This window comes from Epinephelus moara, chromosome 10 (genome assembly GCF_006386435.1).
Source record: "Epinephelus moara isolate mb chromosome 10, YSFRI_EMoa_1.0, whole genome shotgun sequence".
NCBI classification, from domain to species: Eukaryota; Metazoa; Chordata; class Actinopteri; order Perciformes; family Serranidae; genus Epinephelus; species Epinephelus moara.
In genome coordinates, this window is record NC_065515.1 from 18,183,029 (window position 1) to 18,207,850 (window position 24,822).

The 24,822-nt window shown below is 41.3% G+C and overlaps 1 protein-coding gene across 2 annotated transcripts in view; it reads left to right on the forward strand.

Annotated features, from left to right (window-relative positions):
- LOC126396450 (arf-GAP with coiled-coil, ANK repeat and PH domain-containing protein 2-like) overlaps positions 1 to 24,822 on the forward strand; it is a 72,045-nt gene that overhangs the window by 8,336 nt on the left and 38,887 nt on the right. For both annotated transcript variants that reach the window (XM_050054539.1, XM_050054540.1), the window contains exons 2-6: positions 10,106 to 10,163; positions 14,948 to 15,067; positions 17,140 to 17,193; positions 20,519 to 20,577; positions 22,882 to 23,065. In XM_050054539.1, the coding sequence (XP_049910496.1) occupies positions 10,106 to 10,163; positions 14,948 to 15,067; positions 17,140 to 17,193; positions 20,519 to 20,577; positions 22,882 to 23,065 (475 nt within the window). The remainder of the gene's footprint in view (positions 1 to 10,105; positions 10,164 to 14,947; positions 15,068 to 17,139; positions 17,194 to 20,518; positions 20,578 to 22,881; positions 23,066 to 24,822) is intronic.

The following is a 24,822-nucleotide window of genomic DNA, read 5'->3' on the forward strand; positions in this document are numbered from 1 at the left end:
GTTATAGGTGGAGGGTGAATAGCACAGAAAGGATCTAAGGCTTTGTCTCTCTCTGTTGTTTGTTTTGGTTGGTTGTTGGCAGTGTAAAAAAATTAGTCAGCCACTACTAAAATAACACCATTTATGCAGATGTTTACTCAGAGTAACTACAATAACACATGCACAGATTTTAGTGGGGCAACCCAGGGCAACCCTGTTAGTGTTGGCGCCATGTCTGCACGTCACAGTTTAAGGTAGTATTGTGTTTCTTCAGTACACATAGATCATTCCAGCTTTTCAAATGGTGATGTGCTGCCTTTCCCTTTTTAATGTGTTGGTTGAAGAAAACAAGCAGTTTAAAGATGTTCTACTCAGACTCTGAAATATGATTAACAATTCTCACATTTATTTGACATTTAAACCTGGGCTGGACAGTTTAATTTTGGTACCACTGGGCAAAAATCCCATAATTAACTTTGAGAATATTGTAATTCAAGTGTCCTGAGAGAAAACTAGACTTCTGTACCTCCTCTTGGCTCTGTTTTCAGGATTTAGAAAATCTATCCCATGTGAGGAGACTTTTGCCGATCACAAGTCATTTCAGAGAGAGGGTGTTACTTTCGGCTGTTTTACACATGTAGATACACTTGCATGTCCCTTCGGAAAGAAGGGAAAGCCTGATTCAGTGGCGAAGAATCCTGCAGAAGCTGTTAATACAGCATTGGCATCAAGCAACCCAAAAAAGGAAGGTCTCAGTAATGGCATAGTGTTTCAGAAATATTGCTAATGGTTTAGCCTTCTGCTGAGGCCAAAAGTGCACAGTTGTGGCTGAAGCTAATGTTAAATAGAGCCTTGAATCAAAGTATGTCCTCCTCCTCACCCCCCACCACTATAGACCACCTCACGAGAAGTAGAGCAGGTAGCAACTTCCAGCAACTGAATCTGGCCAGTGCAAAAAAACAGCTGCGGGGGACTGGACAGCCCAGACACGCTGCAGGATCAGCAAACTTTCTGTTGCTGCCATTACACAAATTAGACTTGGAGCTGCAGCTGGCCACCAGTCTGCTGTGACACCCATTGCTGGGGGGTCTGCTCTGGCTGAATGTGAGGTCCGTCACCAGAGATGCTGCTGCTTTCTTCCTGGGGAAGCAGTCCACAGTGGTGGGGAGTGAGGCGGAGGGACCTGGGGGTGTCTAGCTGGCTAATTCTTGTCTGATAAACAGAGATGGGTGGAGAGAAGGGCAAGAAAGGGCTGAGCGAATGTGCAAATGGTCTTTTTCTTTTTTGCCTTTTCCAGCTTTAACTAAACTACAAGAATCAAACGCATATCCCTATGAGGAAACCTAAACTGAAGACATTAATAACTGGTTTAGTCAGACTTGAACTGCATTTGGCCCCCAATGTAAACTCCTTTGTGGGATTTTTTTATTGGAGTTTACAGTAAAGAATACAGGGATGTGGTAAGAAACTTGCTTCAGAAGTTAAGCATACATTCTCATATTACATTACAAAAATCCCAGGAGATATAAGAGAACAAAAACAAGAACTGAATTGTCATTCTCCCCCGGATCAGTACAAGTACTGTCCACAATTACTCCCCCCTTCCCTTCACGAGATTCAAATTTTATTGATTTTTCCAAAGTAGAAAATTACAGAAAAAGAACATGTTGGCAGCTGGTGGCTCTGGTTATTGAGTGTATATAAGTTTAATCAGAACTAATATAATCCAAGCAGGTAGCTTCTCCTCTAGACGTATAGTATTGTGGATGACTGCATGGCATACACTGTAGATCAGCGTCCCTTTGCGTGATCTTGGTCAACTTAAAGCAAAATAGGACCCAAACATTCCCTCAGTGATGCTGAATTGGCCTCTTTCTCACTGATGTGGTTGAAAAGGCAGGCTTTTTTCTTCTTCCTTTCTTTAAGGGCTGTAGTCTCCTTCATACCACACGTCTGTCTTTATTTAGCCCCAGCTTCACCCTCACACCCAAACAGCACTTAAACCAGGACGTCTTAGTTCCCTAATTTATATTGTTCCATTTAGTGAAAAAAGCTAGTAATCATATGTTGCCGTTTCCTTTTACATGTCTGCTGGCAGTTACTCCTTCCACCCTCGCTTTGTCACAGAGGGAGAGTCCTCCCTGAGCTGTAAAGGTCAACACATGTGGTGGATATGATTTCTCTTTGGTGCTGAATGAGTAAAACCAGACACGGTGTAGTCACAGCAAATACACTCAAAGCTGCCACATGAACTCCGGAGCATTTACTTCCTAAAAACTGTTTTCTTGACAGTTTTATCACAAGTTAGAACAGATCGACTCTGAGAAGCAGTTAAAGACACATAAAGGATATTAGAGCTAAAACCATTAGCAAGTCTATTAATTTGACAGAAAATATATCTATAACTTTGTAGATAATAATGACATAATAGCTTGAAGTCATTTTTAAAGGTCCAGTGTGTTGGGTTTAGAGGGATATATTGGCAGAAATGGCATAAGTGTGTTTTCTTTAGTGTATAATTACCTGAATATAAGAATCATTTTGTTTTCATTGCCTTTATATCTACTCATAGAGCGGGTCCTCGTCTACAGCGATCGCCATGTTGCACCGTCATGTTCCTACAGCAGCCCAGAACGGACAAACTGAACAGTGGCTCTAGATAGGCATTGGACACTGTAGGTAGCAGCCCCTCTGCAACGAGAGTGTCAGCAAAACACAAAATTATACACACTAAATAAAACATTAAATTGTTTAATTCAGTGCTTTTTAGCACTTCAAATCACCAAGTCTGTTTGTTTTGGAGAGAGCAAGACCTCTGCGGATAATTCAGCTCCCGGTCAAAACCTCCTGAACATCTGGATCTTAAGTTATCGGAGAAAAAAGGTGAGCACAAATTAGCAGATGCTAGGTTAGTGTCCTGTCTCCGACATGCCAAACAGCATCAGAGAAACACTGATTTGTAATGTGAAACTGCTTTATTCAGTGTCTTTACTGGCTTAAATCACAGGGTCTGTTTGTTTTTGAGAGGAAGAGACCTCTGCGGATAATTCAGCTCCAAATTAAAAACCTTCTGGGGGTGCCCAGTAGCTCACCAGGTATAGCAGGCACCTCATATACAAAGGCTATGTCATTGCCACAGCGGCCATGGATTCGATTCCAGCCCGTGGCCCTTTGCTGCAAGTCGTCCCCTCTCTTTCCCCCCTTCACGCTTAGAATTAGTCCTATCAAATAGGTAAAAAGCCATAAAAATAATCTTTAAAAACAACCAACACCAAAAGAATCCTAACCGGGAAAAGCTTCAGCTGCTTGCAATCTGCAATCCTCACTGCTACCTGCCACTAAATCCCCCTAAATCTTACACACTGCTCCTTTTCTTTTTTGTATTATTGTGTTTTTTAAATCTGTGCGGTCAGACAGGATGTGGGTTAACATTTAGAGGTGGCTCAATAGCATGCAGAGCCTGGGGCGGCACAAAGTGACACACAGATGCAGCTGTGCAAGTTGAAAGTGTTTCGGTCCTCTCAAAGATGGACTGATAGTTGGACCAAACTATAAGATTTATATGTTTAATAGCACATTAATACTGCCATAATTCAGCACTCCATTCAATGTTTCAACACAAAATGCACTAATGGTGCGTAGTACATAAGACATAGCCCCACATGGCATATTATGACTGTTGTCTGGTTTATTTACTTCAGCGAGATGGTATCGTCTTCCGATTACATCTTCACCACATAAAGTCCTTCTTTATCGTCTGCTTTGGCGGCAGCTGCTGCTTCTTTTTCATTTGCAGAAACCAGATATCAGATGTCTGGCATGAATGTCCTCACACTGAGAGCAGAGTACCTGCATCGTCCGAGCTGTCTGCTTATCGCCCAATCTACTTTATCACAGTGCGTGCTGTTGAGAGATGCAAGCTTATTGACGCCATGATGCAATGTTGAGACCACACTGTGTCACCATAGTGAGAATGGTGAAGTGTGTCTGAATGTTGAAGGAAAACAAAGCACCCCCTGTTCACCGTTTGACTTTTTTAGTTATAGTATAAGATGTGGATCCTCTTGAAGTTCGTAAAGATGTGTGATTGCTACATCTTTTATTTTCTAAAGTTAACTGATGTCTGAGAGTGTTGCGATAATCTCTGCCGTGCCTAAGAGAGCATGAAAATGATTTCTTATGGCCATCAGCAGACTCTTTGCTTTGTCTAGCCCCTAAAAATGGGGGTTTGTGGCTTCGTTGGTTCATCCTTTTTCAATCCATAGATATTTTTCATTATTAGAAACACCTAACTGATGTCTTTTCTTCAACTCACCTTACTTACAAATATGAGAAATATCTTATTCACCTCCCGGCAGCTCAGATAGTGTCAGTTCATTTCAGCTGCAGCCTCCCACACTCAGCTCCTATATCAGCCTGTCTGAGTCTCATGTTTTACCTGTAAGAACCATGTTTGAAAGCCTTTGATGTTTTCACATCACAGATGATGAACAGATTTTGGCTCTCCTCCCGGGCTGCTGACAGCACTGTCAGCCGAGCAGTCATTCACGCTGGAGAGCAGTAGAGGAGGTTGCACCAGCGTGTGGCTCTACAGTAGTTTAATTTAACTGACTTCATTAACATTCAGCACCGGAGCAGCAGACAGACACGAGTCGTGCTGCCGTGCCTTGTCCGGCGATGAGCTGCCCTTACTTTTTCTACTTCCATTAGAGTTAGCTTTGTGGGGAGGTTGTTTCAAGACATGACTTGGTTTGTGAAGTGCACAGACTGCCATGCTGTTGCTCCGGTATTGCTCTGTGTACAATGACGCAACAGCTAAAACGAAAGTGCTGTGATTCGACTGGCAAGTCTGGAGTCAAATTTCAGTTAAAATCAGTATGCAGCTTTCACTTTAGATTTTACATTATTGACCAAAAATGTATTTATTGCAGGTCAATGGTGTTGCACTTAGCGCTGTTGTATCCTCACTGGTGTTTAATATCTTGTGCTCAAATCTATACGACGTAAACCATTGAGTTACACTCCTTTCAGAGCTGACAATGAACTGACAACAAACCACTACTCTATCTTACTCTCTTCACTATCACGTTCTGAGCATTTGAGATTAAGAGATTTAGGTTTGCATAAACCACATGATCTCCTTTATCAGTCTTTTATTGTGCAATAACTTAAGGACATGGTGTGACATTGCTTTGGGGCTGTGTTTATTGCCACAAGTGCCACTGCTTCTAAAATATATGTGCACATACATGATTTTCAACATCTTTGGGTAACAGCAATCACATAATAAAATGTTACAACCTCGTTTCTCATACCAAGTAATTTATAGTTTATAAACCCACAGCAGATCACAAGGTTATTGGCTAGTTTGCACTTCAAGAAGCAGTTGTTACCTGTGTACTTTGGTGTTCATGCATCTCTAATGATTTTCATAGCTGCCATGTGTGTGACCATAGGTATAATAAACCTAATAGACCTACTCTAGTCATTAAGGTATCGCCCATCTAGCTCTTTGCTAAGGCAATCCTTTCTGAAAGCTGTGCAATTTCATCTTTATTCTATGAAATTTCCAGTAACTTATGGTCTTCTGATTATCTTATGATGCTCTGAAGTCCTCTAGTTGTCGGATATGTGGAATTTCATTGTATTTTTTTCTTTGTGTTGAGTGCCATGTTTTCAAGGAGAATGCATCACCCCGTTCTTTCCGGTGAAAAAGACGTGTGTGTGTGGGTGTGTGTTTAGAATTCAAAGCCTGTGTCTTTCGTTCTATCATGCTTTCTTCTGCTGCTCGTTATCCAGACTCAGGCTGGACATGCTCCAAGGTCAGAGCTGTGAGGCAATGGCCCAGATTTTCATTTTGCCAGGGCCCCTCCTTTTCTTATCCTCTGTCAGCACTTTCACAAGTTCACCCTGCAGGCTCGAGTTACGAGATCAGAAGGAAATAGTCGTGTTCCTGTAGTTGCATGGAAAGCCAGAAAGCGGCTGACTGACAGAGGATTAGGTTAGATTTCCAAGGCTAACTTTTCCAAACAATAATTTTTCCAGGAAGAAGATGGTTGAGTATGCCTGACCTTTTCCGGGCCATCCTGCCTTCGATTCATTGAGTTTTACATATTCACATCTGAGAGCTGACCTCCAAAGGTGTCCATATCAAATGCGTTTATCAAGGACAGATATTCCTAAATATAGAATCTCTTATGTATCTGCTTATAGCATGTATTCAGAATTAATAATTACATAAGAATTCGGAGGCCCATGCTTCAATTCCTTAATCAGAGAGCTTTATTTGATTGAGGGTATTATTGTGGTTGTTTTTACAAGGGATAATATCAGCGTAATTACCCTGTCTCTGTATGATTTTCTTAAGATCACACCCAAATCTTCCAGGGAAGACTAATCCAAGACATGCTGCTCTGTGAAATCTTTGGCTCTGTACTCTGCTTTTTGGTAATTCTGGCAAGCCAGACATTGTAGCTTGCACTCTCTTCACTCACTGCATTTGTACCAGCAAAATGCCCAGTGTAGAAATATATAAAAAGTTAATAATAGGCCAAATCTGTGACAGTAGAGCCTGTCAGCAGCACAGTCATCATGTGGGTGATTCATCAAAGAAATGGACTTTGCCTTCAGCAACTGACAAAGGCAAACAGGGCCTGTAACGTGCTCCTTAGCTTCTGACCTGCAGGATTAATGTCTCTGTGAAAGAGGCAAGCTCTTTATTGCTTTTGACCCTGTTTTGCCCCTCTCGTCTGCTGAAGCCCTCGGTTTATTCCTCTGTGTTTGGTTAACAAAAAGTCATGAAAGTTGACAATGACACTCTGTGACACTGTTCCCATGTTGCATGCCTTTCTCTTGGACTAGGTTCGTTGAATTTAAAAGCACAGAAGATATAATGAATCGATTAAACTGCTGCTATTTCATGCTATTCAAGTTTGTGTTTGTATGCATCAATCTACAATACATCCTTTTTGCGGTGTAGCATGAAAGTGCACTAAATATATTTGACTAAATTGGCCTCATGTCAGTTTCTGCAGATGCAACAGTTCAGTTTTGGCATGCCCACACTTCAACTTGCTGACTGAGCTGCTGCCTGCATGCTTTTCTGATTAAATGCACTTAGTTGCAACACAAGTTCTCTCCTTCTCCTGGCAGAGTCAGCATGTTAACATCATATTTATTTTAAACATGGCAATATTTGAGGTCAAGTTCAGCAATGGACCACCACTCCTGAAGACCATGTAGCTGAGTGTCTTGGTCATTACACTACACTAATTGTACGTACGCAGCTACTGTACTAGAATGTTACATTTGTTGTAATTGAAAAGCCGTTACTTTAGTGAGCTAACTAAGCCAACTGCTAGCCCCTACCTGTCCAACAGAAAACAAGCCAACTCTGTGTCAGTCTTCATCCCTATTCCCTTCTTGTGTGCTCACCAGCGAAAGTGAAAGTAAAAGCCAATCCCAGACTTACTCTCATTTTGGAAAAGGTGTCGTTTGCTTGGTGTTTCCCCATGCTGTATTTGCGGTTTTCTGGCATTGTTTCGCAATATTCATAGCTTCCTCTTGGACGTGTGCCGCGTACAGTTTGGCACCTGGTCACTTCCTTTTCCATAAAATCCCAAACTCACCTGTGTGCTGTTATTGGCTAGCGGCTACACACCACTGTGCCAGAGGTTACAGCCTATAAACATCCCGTCCACAGTATCATTAAGAAGAACATAAGAAAATACAGGCAGAGGACAGGGTCTGTGCAGCTAAATACTTCTAGTGGGTCATGAGTGATGAAAGAAAGGGACTACTTTTGTACTCTTTCAAGTTTATTCATTGTTTTTTAGGAAAATCTGGCATAGTATACCCTTCAAGAAGGATTTTTGGCAACACTGAGGCCAGGCTGTCATGCAGCCAGATGTTGGTTTGTTACCAGTTGGCATTCTGCCTGACATTTATCTTGGTGTCATGAGATATATCGGTGTAGAAACCTCTTAAATTTTCCGCTCAGTTAAATCATTAATGTTCTGTAGTAGGGGGAGTGTATTCAGATGCTTGAAGGTTGTACAGCACTTAACTTGCTGATGAAGCACAAATGTAAATGAGACAAATAAATTTGGTTTATGGATTCTTTCAGATAAATTTCAGTCTGTACAAAATAGAGGACTTCATGTCAGTGATGTTGGTCTGAACTTACTGCCCTCAAGCAGTACTTTACATAACAGCCCCCTTCATATAAAAGACACTGATACATACAGAACATCGTCTAGATGGATTTACTGTAAATGGAGTGATGACTACTAATAAAGTCAAGTGACAGTGAAATTAAAATTCTACTGACGTTGCTCAGGACTCCGTGGTCCCTGCTTTGAAATAAAGCTTTCATTTATTGTACTAGTGCTTGTTATTGTAAAAGAATAAAACACATTGCATACGCACAGTAATAAAGATTCTCTACACAGGAATCCATGATCCCAGCATCCCTCGTCAATAGCACTCAGTCAGCCACTTGTTTTTCCCTGACAGTGACCAGATGTTGGCAGCTGTCAGTGTGACACCATACGGAAGAACAAACAGCTGGAGGGGGTTTGGGGAATGCCACCCGCTGCTACTGCAGGGTGTCTCTGATAATCCTGCTGCTTTATACTGACACATGACGCACACGCTCTCACAGTGCTGCATGAAATCTTGCACGCATAAAGACGATGACATTTACATGCAGGCATTAAATTAATGTTCTTATATCCAGTGATTAACACTGAAGGTAACAGCACAATAAGCCTGAAATCTAGATAATCAGTTTTGCAAGAAAAGTGCCCCGACTGCACCAGTTCCAGTGTTCCCATTGTGTTAAATTGCCTCTCTGGAGATTATTACTGCTAAACTGCTGTAAATGTGGAACATGCATCATCTAAAAGACACAACTAGACCAGACTAAACACCATGCAAAAGTCGAACTGTGTCATATATTCACTTTTTATAAAGTGCAAGCAAAGACATTTTTTCTCTGGCTCTCTGTTTATTTTGCAGTTGTGCCTTTTGCTGCTCTCTGTTCCTGTGTTTTTAACTTTGCAGGGTGAAAAATTTGCACAAATACCACTTAAAAATGTGGCGTAAGTTGCCAACATAAATAGTGGATAGTTCATACAAGGGTGATGTAACCCAGGCTGCCCTAGTGTCGAGGGCTGCTGATGTGTAATTGAGTAGGATACATTTAAAAAAAATCTTCACAACATTCTTCATGGTGGTTGCGCTTTTCCTATTTATGATTTTTTTTTTTTTTTTTTTACCTCTGTTAGTTTACTGTGTGCACAGTTGTAGATCCACTTATCAGCTGCTCATGTACCCTACTTACACTGAAGTAAGGTCACCGTGACATAGATTATTATCAAAAATGAGCACTGATTAATTTACCAAGCCGGAGCTGGGATGAGGTCTTTGAGTTTCTTCTCCCCCAGTCGTGGCACTCGCATGCTTGTGGGCTGTTGATCCTGTGGAGAACCAAGCTGTGCTTTGTCACATTTTAAGGGGCAGACTGCCAGACCTGACTCCAGCCCTGCGGCATTACCCAAAATGGCAGCTCTCAGTTTGGCTGCCTCTAATGGTGTGTGTTTCTGGTTGTGTCAGTACTGTAGGAGCGCATAATGTCATGTATTACAATTGTAGTTTGCAGTGGCTATAATTAGAGAATACGGGCTTGTTGGTGAAATTGAATTGTTACATTTCACTTGAAGTCCCCCCTGTATTTAAAGATGATGATAACAGTCGAGGGAATATGTGTCCTGTAATCATAGAGCATAATCCTAAAAATCTGGTGAAGTAATCAAGGAATTATGTCAGGGATAATTGTGCCGTTTTCATGCTGTTTTGTAACGTCATGTGGAACATTAAATGCCCTCACTTGTGAAATAAGATGATATTTTTTGTTTTGTTTCAAATCACTCACTGGGAGACTTTTAATAATGTGGCAAAGATGGTAAACCAGAGTGGCACAGAGGGAGTCCGTGTTCATCTCTGCAGTGTGTCTTTTATTTTCCCTTCACCATCTCGCACATTAACGCTTCTCAGTGTCAGTTGATACTATTATTGAGTCATGGTTACACTTGATTTCAAATGCTTTTTTCTTCTGTCCCCACAGAGCCACCATAGAGGAAGTGGAGGGGGATGTGTGCGAGTTGGAATCCAAGCTCGACAAAGTGAGTACCACCCATGGAAAACATCGCCTAATTATTCATTTGTTCTACTGTGAGAGCTGGCAGCTACAGAGGCCATCCTGTGAGTGGAAAGTCTCAGGTTTGCCCCTGGCCTTGTCCCCAGTATATCCTTTGGCAGATTGCCTTTGAGTAAGACACTAATATAGACACTGTGCACCTGGCTCACGCATTCATGAAGTATGTGGTGGAGTTGGATTGATTTCTTGTTTTGCCAGTCCGGTGTACGAGCTTAAACCAGTTTGATTTTATGCAAACCAGCTGAACTGACATTTTTTATTATGACATGTTTTGGCAAAATAGATAGTAGACTACATCAGCAACCTGTGCTGACATCGTTGCAGCGCTAAATCCAACTTGGATTGCATCAATAATTAGCAATATGAGGATGTAATTAACATAATGTTATATTTGTAAGTGCACTAATGGAGCCAATACTGGCTAACAGCCCAATTTACTGCTGAGCCGAGGCTGGTAATTTCATGAAAAATACATCAAATTTCAGAAGAGGTGGGAGAGGGGATGTTGTGCTTGTTTACTAGCTAGTTTAGGGTTACGAGACATGACATGACAAAACTAAAACTGCAGCAGTATTGCAACACTTTGCATTTGAAGATGATAAAAGTGGTTAGCTGAAAAACATAGACAAGGCAGCGTCTAAACACTGCAGCAACACAATGTATGAGTGGTCCTGCTGATTGGGATGCAGCTTCACTCTCTGCTTCATAGGTCTTGCTCAAGCTGCCTGCCAAAACCCTTTTTTTGGCATGTCCAGATTGATTCTAGGAAGCCTGAACCAACCTTATTTGGAGGTGGTTTGAAATAGGATTCCACTCAGATTTCTACAAATGTATCTCACTCAGGATGCAGATATCAGATATAAAAGTGTCTTTGAACGCAACAAACAATGACGATAATAAATCCAGTGTGACGGAAGTGGTGTGCAGATCCATGCTACTGCAAGAGAACGCTAAAAAGGACAACATGAGGAACAACAGGTCCGTGGACAGATGCCAAATTAAGTTGTTTGGAGGGCGAAATATTGGACCTCCATTTCTCATGCATGTCACCAGTGTTGCAACAGTTATTGACGCCTACGTTGTAACCACAGCAACCCACGCAGATAGGTTGGTGATGTCTGGACACATATCCGATCTGATTACTGCATATCACAGTGTTGACAGTCTATCCTTAAGATCAGATTTGAACTACAAATCTGATTTGCCTGCAGTCTGATCGTAGCGTTAGTGCATAATAACAGTTGGCAAACCAGCTCGGAGGTGCATTATCACCACCAAGTAGACTGGTGAAGAAAATTTTCACACTGGCCCAACCCTGACATGTGGGTGCGCACGAAGTATATGAAGACATACACCCATTACACTGTGGTATGTGCTGCAACACTGTAATGCACAGTAATACCTCTTACTTCTAAAAATCCTGACTCACTGCAGTCATCAGATGCAACCAGCGATTCTGAAATTGGATCGGATCACATCTCTGCTCGCTGCCAACACAGTGGGAAATTAACACCAACTGTCAGCCAAATGGCGGTTTACCTGTGCCTGATTAATTCCCCCTATGAGCCTTTAATCATCTTCTGTCCACACAATCACATTTTGTTTTAAATCAGAAAAACGGTAAATGAATCTGCTCAGGTCGTGACCAGGGAATGGAAACATTTTGGGTGCCATAGTACACCATATGGGTGAGGTTTGACATTTAGGGTGCAGGTGGTGTCAGAACACAGTCCTTGTGAAGCACAGTTAAATAAGGATGGTTCTCCATCTGTAGAGTCATTTGCTGAGGATGAACACCAGTCCATAGAGGGTTTTAGCTTCTTGTTTTTCTTGACTCTCTAAATAACAGCTAACTTTCACACGGGAACCCCTGTTTCGTAATACCAATAAAGTCTTGCCCCTTGGTATTATTTCCTGCAGCTGGTTCGGATTGCATTATCTCCCTTAGTGAGCTGCATCACAGTTAATCTCACTCATTCTGCTTGAATTAACTAGACTGAACTAATACACCAACAAACTAGTGTTAATGAGTAGTGGTGTCCTGCCCTGATAGCAAATTAATCCCTCCTCTCGTTGGACTCCCGCAGAGCTGAGAGTGTGTTCACCAGCTGAGGGCAAGATCAAGCTTGGGAGATCTCATTTCATTGTTTCTGGACTTACAGTCTTACAGAGGCCCACCCTCCTCCTCACCCCACCTCTGTGACTCAGCCCCGGCCTCACTTCCCCTCTCGCTCTGGAGAGGAAGGATCTGCTGGAGAGTGGGTGTGCTTGTGTGTGTGAGTGTGTACGTGTACGTGGGTGGAGTCCAGAGACAAGGGGCTATAAAGAGCAGAGTTCAACTTTTTCTTGGAGCTTCCTACCTGCCAGATGCATACACACAGAGCCATGATGTCAAAAGTAAACAGACTTTAACTGGGCCTATATTAAATCCTTTCATAAAGGGTCTATTTTCCCAACAGAGCAGATAATGAAAGAAGGGCTAACTGATGTCTTATTGTGAGGCTTTGGATCTTGTTACAGGTTAGGTTGAGGTCAGATTTGATGAATTGTGAGGGGTACTTTCAGTTCAGAAAAACTAAACCACAGTGTTCACAGTTCCTCTTATTTAAACTAATAGAGAAGACAACTCAAAGTGCCATATGTTGAATATTTCTGAACTGCATTTCATCGAGAGATTATCTACTAATCAAACAAGAAAACAAAAAAAGTCATTGATTGCTTACAGTAATACAAACAAGCTCATGCTGGACAAAAGAGCAAAATATAAATACATTCAGTTGGTTCATTAGGTACACCAAGCTTAAACTAATGCAGTCTAATACAGCAGCCCTGCAAGAAACCTTCATTTCATGATAGATTTTTTTTATAAACTGTTTTAGGGAAGTGCTGATTCAACTGTATGATCATTTTAAGGGGCCTGCAGTTTGTGGTGCTGTTGAACTGTACTGCATTATACTGATCGGTGTCAAGCTTACCTTTACAAATGCAAAGGAAACAATGAGGGTTGTTGTATTAGACCGCATGACTTTTATCTAGGCGTACCTAATAAACTGGCATCTGAGTGTACATGAAACAGAGCAGAGGTGCAATGGAGAAAAGCAGTGGTAGTCAAGGCTTAATTAAAATGAGTAAACTTAAGGCCAGTTCACATTACACGATTTTCACTGTGATTTTGCATCTCGGAGACTATCGTAGTCTTTTGAGTATTCATACCTGGCGATGTGTGTTTCTGTCATTGGGAGTCTCGCCAACTGCGTTATGACCTGTGTGTGCACACCACAAGATTTCTCCACCGAGCCCTCGCCAACAGAGCCCCAGATAATGCGGTGATGTCACCAAACTACGTTTTTGTAACTTGGAGACGACACACCGTAAAGGCATGGATATGGGACACTGGGAGCAGTGTTGAATCAGATCTGCGTCCAGGGCCTGGGTCCAAACACAACGCACTCCCTGTGATCCTGTGGACGCTGCCATTGTTGTTGTTGCTTGCTGGCTTGTCAGCCCAAAGTCGCGGCTAATAAGCAGACCTGGCAACCCTGCAGCTTGTCCTCCTCATATTTCTTCCGCCCTCCTGCGTGCTGATGTGAGACGTATCCCGCCTCTCATTGGCTGATGCTCTTTATCAGACGTGTCAGACAGTTTTCTAGCATGCCAGATATCCAATCCCAGTCACAGATGAGGGGGTGACTTGCTCGTACGCTTGTTCACGCGTGAGGACTCGTCGTGGCAGACTATCTGACAACTCACCTCCGACCCAAGGTGGCTCTCAAGATCCTCTGCGAGGTCAAAATCTTGGTGAAAGTCGTGTAATGTGAACTAGGCTTTACTGTCACTACTGTGGGCTGAATCTGAAAGGCTAAAAACTGTTTTACTTCATATGAGAGAGAAAAATGATAATGTGTTATCGTGGAAAACACAACAAAATGCATAAAAGAAAAATATATGCAAAGAAAATCATAGAGGAAAGAGATGTGTTTGTACAAAAGATAATCATCTGCCTTTTTAAGACCTGCTGATGTGTAATAGCTGCATAAAAGATGAGGACCTGTTAGGTCACATTTGAAGTTACCTTCTCAAATATGAAAAGTGTGTTAGGTTTTTGAAATGCCATATTTTGATTGAAAGCATTATTTAGATTTGTTTAATATACAACTGTTTTATTTTATTTCTGATTCAGGTCCCTAATGCAGTTGAGTTTGCTGCAAATTATCAATGTCAGATGTTTGAATAAGGCCTTACTGAAGGAGAAACAAACATTTCGTGTTTGATCACCTTTTATTAATTTAACTTGCTTGAGATTAGCATTTTTGCTCGAGTTTTCTAGCTGCCTTGGCTGCAGTGACACTCAGGCTCTGTGTCTTCTCCTGTGTGGGAGTGGATGGAGAACGGCCAGCATTTGTTGTGAGTTTGCATAACCTGGAATTATCTTTGCCCTCAATGAGTCAGAAGGGAAAGAAGTGCCTGTTGTTAATTACCAAGAAACTGACTAAGCGTCAGCGTTGGTCTTTTTGCTCTGCAGCACCACTCTCCAGCAGATCTATGAATTCCTGAATCCATTTTCAGCAGAAAACGTCAAGTGTTTTTAATAAGAGAGGAAGCCCTGAAGAAACAACCAGCACTGTTTCTAGTTTCTCTTCACTCAAGTGTTATCTTCTTCTCCACTTCTGTCTATTACTGCATTTCTCAATTCTAAAATTCCTCTCCTCTTAGCTCCCTCTAAGCATTTGCTTCTTTCTCTCTCCCTAGTTGGTGAAGTTGTGTATTGGGATGATTGATGCTGGAAAAGCCTACAATGCAGCCAACAAGCAGTTTGTTAACGGGATCCGGGAGCTGGCCCAGCAGTCCACCAAAGATGAGGTCATCGAGGTAAACAGAAATACAACCTGACTTGATTTCAATCTTAGAAAGTCACAAGCATTATAGCAGTGTAGATTTGTTTCTTCTTTTTTTGCATGTGTGTGGACAGGCCTCTTTTGACATTTTTATAAAATCATGCAGTATTTGATATAGTTTTAAGTTTTAATCTGCACAGTGTAAAACCAAGGCTGACTTCTTCCTGCTTCCCAGATACAAAGAGGCCTGTACTTCCTCCCTGATTGCACGCACTCCCTTCTTGTCTCATATGAGCAAAGTGTTTTCATCCTTGATGACATTACCAGATTAAATCTAAATTTAAAAGAAAAAGAGGCCCAGTAAAACCTTGTACTGTCCACTGGGTCCTGTCGAGGTCAGATGTTTTGTTTTGTTTCTCACATGAATTTGCATGGCAAGGCAAGCACTTCCTCTCTGCCTTTGTGTATTTCCCTCAATGCCTCTCCCTTGGGTTTGAAGTCCAGCCATGGCATGTATTTGGAGGGAGTAACTTAGCCAAAAGAATTCTTTCCCGAAGTGTCATTTTGTCTCCAAAAAGACCAAAGTTTCCATGTAGCCATACCTGTCTGACAGAAGGGGATGTGTCCATGCAGACATGCATTAAAAATTTGCATCTTTTTATTGTGCAACCTTAATTTGGTGACACTTCTACCTAGTAGCCTATTAGCATGTATATGAGTAGCATATTGGCTCTTTATTAGTCATTATACAGCATTAATAATGCCTTAATGCTGCATATTCTACAAATAGTAGGCCATTAATTTAGAGTTTAGACAATAACCTCCTTATTACTATCAAGTTGTTGTACATGAATTACAAGGTGGTGGTGCTGCAAGATTAATCATTCTTCCTTAATGAATATGGTTTATTCTTTTGCAACAAAACACAAAACTACAAGTGAAGAAAAAATGAAGTTAAAAAAACCTTCATTTCAAAACATGGCCGCTTACATTAAAACACAGACCGGTTTCGACCCAAAGGTCTTCGTCAGGGTGCAGAAAGGTTATTAGTTATCATCATTATCACTCATTACTACTATTATCATTATTATTATTATTATTATTATTATCATTATCATTATTATTATTATTATTATTATTATCATTATCATTATTATTATTTAAACACTACACCTTAGTTTATGTTTAGGGATACAATTTAAGTAATCTTTCCTTCCTTTTTTTCTGATATATGTTTGTGAAAGCATGTGACTTTCAAAATGGCTTCTCATTGTAATCTATTGCTGTCACCCACCAGTGCTCACTTATTAAATATTGGTTGACCGCCCGTACAAAGCTTATAAAATGTTTGCTTAACTCTGTCCACCCTTCTGCACCCTGACAAAAACCTTTTGGGTTGAAACTGGTCGGTGTTTTAATGTAAGCAGCCATGTCTTGAAATAAAGGTTTTTTAACTTAATTCAAATACATCTCTTCCTGCTCTATGCACGAGTGCCTGAAGTTAATTTTTCCTTCCCATGTGCTGACCCTTTTCTTCAAGAGCACCTGCGTTTTCTCTTGAGTATCATATGATTAAGACGGTCCTCAAGCACACTACTAAGTGTTAATAGCGTCCAGATAAGTCTAAATTAACTTTGAATATGATTCCCATTCTAAAATGAGGTCTTTCTCCTAAATAGTTCATTAGTAGTTTAACATTTTTTCAACTCACGCAGGTTCCCTTTTCTAAAGTTGCCTCATCTTCACAGTCAGTAAATCCATCATAGCGCATAACTACTGCTATTAACAAATGTTATCTATGTCAGTAAGCAGTAATTAGGAGGTTATTGGGGGGAAAATGTGTTGTTAGTGGCCTAGTAGTTGTAAAATATGGTCATGCATAATATGGTATAAATTAGTGCTTTATAATGACTAATAAAGAGCTAATATGCTGCTAATGTGCATGCTGAGAAGCAGCTAGGTAATGGTGAATCCTAGTGTTCCTTATTTTAATGCAGGCCTCATCTTTATTGTTTGTGTGAGTTTATTTGTATGTTATTGTTTTAAGAAAACATGGTGACACTCTCTCTGCCAGCCCTCATGCTTGTCTGTCTTTTCTCTCCACAGTCCAGTCTCACAAAGTTTGCTGAGAGCCTGCAGGAGATGATCAACTATCACACGGTACGCTACCACTGCCATGTGAAACCGGATGTGTTGTCTTTCCTTTTTTTTCCACCCCCATTTACAGCTGGGTGATGACAAAACTCAGCTGTGCCGACTGTCTGGAACAGCTCTTTAACTGTCAGAGTCTTTATTTACTGCTGGGAAGGACAACGGCAGACCACAAGACAGAGACATTGGGTCTGTGAGAGGATGGCCACTGGTTTGAGGAAGGGAAGTGGGGAGTGCACAGAATGCTTTATAGAGGATTAGCAATGATGTCGCCGTGCTCTTGAGGAAGATATTTTACCTTCAGCTGCTTCATGGAGCTGTTCAGAAGTAGAGGAAAGTAGGAATAACCACAGATTTTTATTGTTAAAAAGTGCAAACACTGGCCACCATAAAAAGTGGTCAAAAGGAAACTCTCTGGGTCAGATGCCTAAAACCCCCTTTTTTCAGATGTCATTATAGCTTAGGGATTTCTTGTCACAAAAAACCCAAAGTTCCTTCTGCTCCCCGCATATAAAGTCCATGGTATAGAGAGAGGACTTTCCTGTCTCATAAAATCCATTCCCTGCCTCCCATGTTGCGGAATCTGTGGTATCAGTTGGAATAAATCACGCGTTACTGAGGTAAACATGGTCATGGTCAATTTTTTACGATGTGGTTGTCATCCTGGAGACAGCTGAGCTACAAGAAGAACCATTATAGGCTTAAGTCAGAGTAATAGAAGTATTCTGCTGGCCCTACTTGTTTTACAGCATGGTCATCTAATGCACTCCACTTCCAACCACTAGGTCTTGGACAATAAATAAACATGACGCCTTATTGTTTCGTCCTCTCTTGTCCCCCATCAAACTCTCCAAGGAGCCCAGTAGGACAGATCTGATTATGTGGCTGTTCTTTCCCAGAGCCCCCTCATTAGCCTCCGCAGTTGTCAGTCTCTGGTAGCCACGACATGGACATTCAGAAACGGAGACACAACTTTCCTCTGTTTGTCCTCTCGTTAAGAAGGCACAGGGTGAGCTAGAGGCTTTTGTTCTACAGTAAAAGTTACTTGCTTGATCTCCCCTGTCATGTCATGTTGCTATTAGCTCTGCATAACATGTTCAGAGTGAGTTCCCAGCCAGCATCACACTGTCTGCGACATGTTTGTTAGAGCAAACAACCAAGCCGAGGGTGCTGCTACTGGGAATTGAACCTTTGCGATCTTTGTGGTCGTGGTTTTGGAACCTAATATTAAAATGATTTGTTTTCATCATGAACTTTAAGAACTTTGATTCGATTCATTGGCTTTATTTGTGGAGGACATTTTGCCCACTCTAAATAATAACAATACTGAAGCTGCCATTCCATTAATGTGATAAAAAGACCTATTCTCCACATCCCTAACTGATACTATTATAGCTGCAACCACCAATACCACTTTTAGTGGTACAAGAGAGAGCGGTAAAATAAGTGGAAGGGAGTTAGATTTATTATTTTATGAATTGATTAGTAGAGTGACAGAAAACTACTGTTACTGTTTTGATAATCGATTCATTAGTTGAGTAATTTATTAGATGAAATGCCAAACATTTGATGATTCATGATGATGAGCTTCATAGATGACGTTTTCTTGTCTTACTGTACAGTAAACTGGCAGGCAAATTTGTAAAAAGCATTGTGCCTATAAACCTGTACAAATAAGACAAAAAAACCAACATGTAATTCTTAAAGCACCAGCAAAAATTGAAATGCACCCTGACTGTGCTGCCCAGAAAGTAGCATCTTGGTGCTCCTTTGCTATTTGCATGTATTTTAATGAGATGCAATGCATACTTTTGGTGCAAAATCCTTTTCAATGCAAATTAGCCTCACTGCTAAAACAGCACAATTAACAAGGATCAGCGCCAACAGCCACATGCAGTCTTTATAAAGTTGCTGGTAACTAGAGCGCATTTATAAGGGATGTCACGCCCAGACTTTCCAGTGATTATGGCATGCCTCTGCACCTTGTTGGTCAGGACCTGCAGCTTGCAGTTTTCTTTTCTCTGCGCCACTTTTCTGCCAACAGTGTTCTTAGCGCAAAGACAGCATTAATGGCTAATTGTAGATACATGCAAAATAGGGCATACTGCACAGAGCTGCGAAACTTTCTGGGTGTGTTTGCACTGTAATATCATTAGTGTGTTTCCTTTGTGAATTGGCACTTGAAACGGGGCAGATAGCGAGTGATGCGCAGTTCATGGTGCTATCAGCAGCCGCAGTCCATGTTTGTGAATTTGCCAGTAAATGTCTTTGCATGGATTTTAGACTGTTCATCAGACAAGTCATCTGAAGACGTCACCTTACAGTTTAGGATGTTAGGATCTTTTCCCCATTAACGTCATGTTTTAATACTAATGATTCATGTAGCTGTTAAAGCTGAATGCAGTATTAAACCATCTCTTTGATAGAAAGTTGAAAAACAGTAGTTTGAATAAGAACTAAATCTCACATTTCTGTCCACAGTAATTACATGTGTATCACCTTGAGGAGTTTTTGGCTAGTTTTGTTCAGGTTTAGTTGAATTGGGTTCTACATACATACAGTCTAAGTTCCACCTTTAAGCCACACTGTAAAATCCCCAGGTTAAGCGAGATACTGTATACGTCTTCTTAACCAGTGTCCTAAAAAGCTGCGGGGTGGGCAGTCTACCATGACTCAACAGCGGACTCTTTCTTCACCATATCCTCTTATTAGCTTCCTTGACTAGACCCCTTAAAGCCTCCAGGAGCCGCAGCGCAGGGCCGCGACTGTGACTCAACAGTGGAAACTGCGGTCACGTCAGCTGACTGTCAGATAGGTTTTTGCCACTCAGCGATCTTTCAGCACATGATCCCCTCAAACACAGTGCTCAATCTGTTTGTCACTGGTAGCCTCTCCCAGCCACACTGCTCATATTGTCTTGTCCGGCCAGGAAGTCACGCTGAAAGCCCTGTTTTAGAGAGACGAGTTTGTCTGGCCTTTTGCTTGGTAGCCCATTTTCAAGGAAGCATGCAGGTTAATGAGGGTATGACTCACTGCCAAGAATAAGTGCATCACGTCATTTCTCGTGTTTATGTCTTTATGAGGGGAGTTTACAAAGTCAGCTTGTTTATGTAAATTTAGCAGCCTAATTGCACCCTGTGATGTTAACAAAAATCCTCCTAAACAGAGATGCAGAATGCTGACTTGCAAGTCACCCCATGGCCTGGAAAGTGAATACATTTATCAGCTTTTTGCCGCTTTTTAATAGAAGTGCCTCGAGATGTTTAATGCTTGATTTGTTCAGCTACCTACAGAAAAAAGGAGAATTTACTCTTTTTCTTTTTTTCCTTCACAGATATTATTCGATCAGGCCCAGAGATCAATCAAGACCCAGCTTCAAACATTTGTCAAAGAGTGAGTATGAGCTGAATAAAGATGGATAAAGCTGATTATATCTCTGAGCGGTCTGAGCTCTTGAATAATGGCCTAATTTTACTTTTTGTGTCATCTCTGTGAGAACAAGCTTCAACAGCACATTTACATTTCACTCATGCTTGTATCCAGATCAGCTTAGAATGAGGAACACTGGACTTTATGAGGTGAACTAAATACTTGTAATTTAAATTCTTGTTGGAGGAAAAGTGTAATGGATATTGACTATAGAAAGCCCACTCTAGATATTATAAATATAAAGCAGAGCCTGGAGGGATGTCTGACACTCCAGACGGGGCATGTAAGGACACCAAGTTATATTAATATATATGTAACAATGTTTTCTATTCATATCCTACAGTTTAAAGCCTCCTAATACAGCGCTGAATTCCAGACTGCTTGTATAAGTGCAGAAAGCAGTGGGGCCTTCTGGTTTATTTCATTATAAGGATTAGCAGCTTTTGCCCCTGGCACACTGAGGCTTAACACCCACATCAGCAGCACCCATGCTTCTCAGAGAAAGCTGGGAAACATGCTCCTTCGTAATTACTCTCTACCTTGCAGCACTCAAACATTAATCTCACTTAGGCAAAGAAACACTAAAGAACAAATATGGGGCGCAGAGATTTGTCCTCCTCCTCAAGACAAGTGGTGCAGTCCAGTCACTTACACAATCACAACACGAGACCTGGGTCAAATAGGTTTTGCAAATCATTTTGTTTGTTTTAACCCTCGTGGATTTCCAGCCAGCCAAGATTTATGAAAGCACCTTTGACCCCTGCGTGCAAATAAGGGTATCTCAACCCAGTGCAAGTAACAAGTTGTTAAACCTTTATTCTTACATCCTAATGGATAAAATTGTATCTTAGATTTAATTTACAGCTGATTATTTTCCTAAATTTTAAAAGAAAACTTAACCTACAAAATGACCATGATGAATGGAATGAACTTTGTTTTTCTCACATGCCTCCATGGTGAACAATCCAACAACCGCAAACCAATATCAAAACTTCTGTTTACAAACTCTCACACAACCTGTGCAGTATAATCCAAGTCTCATTTATCCAGTCGTGTGCTCAGTACTTCCTACACATGCATTTTACTACTATTCACTTCCATCCAGGAGAACGCCCATGCTCTTGAGCTCCATTTGAGCATAGTTCAAACGCATCAGGCCTTGATCACACAGGATGCGTTTTAGCTGCTGGAGGAGCCTTTTTGTAATTCATTTTAATGAGAATGAAGCATTTTGCGCGCAGTTTTTGAGTTGCGCCTGGCGTTTTTGCCGGAGCACTCTGAACTCGAGTTGAAAAAACTTTGACTCAAAGAGGAAAGATGTCCCACGTCTTCTTGTTTTCGTCATCTTTTCTCCCATTGTCCAATCGGACGATTTGAGAGGTGGGCCTTCTGTGGTGGTCATGACAACAAGTTTACAGTTGGTAAACAATGGAGGAGAAACTGGTGGGGGAGGTTGCTGGATACCCAGAGCTATACGGCCCGACGATAGACAGCAGGTTGTCGAACTACCCCGAGTCATCCTAAAATATACCTGGAAATGGCCATCATGGAGGCAAAGCTCCTGGACCAACTGGTGGTACTCCCCATGATCCGACCACTTTTTTAGGGTCTCATGCACCCACACAGATCTCTGTTTCCCTGTGCCGACAAACACCCTCAACCAGAGCTTGAGCAAGTACCCTCTGCCTGAACATTTTAGGAACTAGATACTACTGTCAAACAACTATAAATAAATAAATGGTAGATTGATTGCAGGGGAAGATTATAATGAGGAGGTGTGTCTGGGGTTGCCTGGCAACAATAATAATTTTTTTTTTTTTTTTCACTAGTGGCATTCAAATAAAAAAAAGGTAATGCAGTGCAACGTGCAAAACACCTTCTGTGTGATCTGGGCCTAGTGTGCCCAGGCAAGCTACTCCGCCATACGTGAGACTGTTTGTACTGACGTGTTTTTAGTTATAATGTTTGAGCAAAAACAAGATCGTTTGGGAAATACTGAGCATACAACTGGATACTTCAATTAATAAACATGTTCGCCATTTTTGGATTCTTCGTTCACCATGGAGGCTTATGAGAAAAGCAAAGTTTTCTTCACAAATTCAAGGTAACACACGGTGAGTACTAGACAGACAAATAATCACTTTGCGGGTGGTGTATTTGTTGATTTCCCCATTAGAACCTCCACATGTTAATAAATACTTGTGCAATAAGCACTGAATTAAATGTGTTTGTCTTGATAACCCTCTGTCGTCTCCCTTCCTTTGTCAGTGACATACGTAAGTTCAAAGAAGCCAAGAAGCAATTCGACAAAGTGAGCGAGGAAAAGGAGGCGGCGCTGATTAAGAATGCACAGGCTCCCCGCAACAAGCAGCATGAGGTGGAGGAGGCCACGAACATCCTCACTGCCACACGCAAGTGCTTCCGACACATCGTCCTCGACTACGTTTTACAGGTACGACGACTCACTCTGCATTTAAATTGAAGCTCTCTTTAAGTGACAGGTAACGAACAAAAATCAACATCACAGCAGAGGTCTGTTTGTTTTCGAAGAGAAAAGCGTCAGAGGTCGTAAATCTGTGGAAATTTCAAGTAGCACTGATGAGATTGTATTATTTTAAACTTGCCTGCCTTTAAAATGTGCCAAATAAAGAAATTATAGAAAAGCCATGTGCATATTATTTCAGTACATGCTGTAGTCATTGAATTCCTTTAATGCTGAACCTCATTTAAGACCACATTTTGCAGCACATGAAATAATATATTTGGTTCTCTGAAGTAATATAACAAGATTGCTGACATGCAGCTTTTAACATAGAAGCTAAAAAATAAGATGAGCTGCACAACGCCATGTACGATATGTCTCTGTGGCCAAAATGGATCTGGATATGGAACTTAACATGCTGAGTCAGATTGAAAATGCTGATGTGGCACAAAGAGGAACGACCAGCAGATGTGTTTAATTCTGTTACATCCAAAGTGAAACACCCAAGCTCGTCCACCTGTCATGTTCCAGTTTACCACATCAGAGTCCATTTAGCTCAAAAAACAAACGAACGTAGAAGCAGATGCATCAGCAGGACTCAGAGAGCAGCATTTGAATTAGCCGTGGCAGTGATGACAGGACTAGCAGAAGAAGTTTTTTTTTTTTTCTTGGTGCGAACAGTAAACAGTGATGTGATCATTATTAAGGGATGTTTTTCACAGTGCACACATCATAATGGATAAAATGCTGCTGTCTCCTCATGTTTATAACTAAACCTATTATGAAGTTTACATCCTTTGACACGTTAGCAACAAAATGATAAACCATCATGCTTGATGAAGCAATGTGACGGAGAAATGATTCATATTTTTAGGCTGGATAATTTGAGAACAAGCAGAAGAGGAAGAAAGCAGGCGGAGGAAGTACACAAGAAAAGACAGAATTTTTTTTTTTAATTTTTTTATTTACTGTAAGAAAAACCCCTCAGGTCTGACAGTAAGAATGTTGCCACATAGGGATGCTAATTTAGACCTTTTTTGGGAACAATAGCCAACCCTCGTTAACCGAGCATCAACCACTAACCGACAAGTGAGTGTGTGTGTATGGTGGTTAACCATGTAATGCTAATTGTTAGCATCACACAGCTAATGTTGCCTAACAGGTTTAACAACAGAGTCAAGCCATTTCAGTGTTAGTGTGAGTTTGTTTGGACCGTTTACCAGCTGAGCTTTGGATGTTAGCTGCTGCTGCTGCTGCAGCATTAGCCCATGCTAAGCGGGCAGATATTGGACTGTGTTCTGCGCAACAGAAAGTTTTCCGACCCTTTCCACCAATGAAGAGGATTAGTATCCAACGAGGAGGGGATTGTCTCTCAAATAAATGTCCACCTCTGCCTTTGGGGCGTTAGCTTGTTGAGGGGTGCTGTAGTAACATCATGGCATTGCCCCAGGGGAGTTTTATGGCTCCAGCCCGTTCAAAAATTTTGTAATTATTCCTTATATTTAGGGTGACAATGATTATTGTCGGCCTTCATGGGCCCACCTAGAGTCTCAGCCCCAGAAAACTTTTCCCCTTTTACCCCTGTATGGGCGGCCCTGCTTGCTTGCAACACAATTGCCTTTTCAGAATCACCTTTGCAGTGTGAAATGACTTTCAGGGGACAACATCTTGTGTTTTGATATCCAACACTGCAAACTCCTTTTGTGCAAATACGTTCCTTCTTCTTG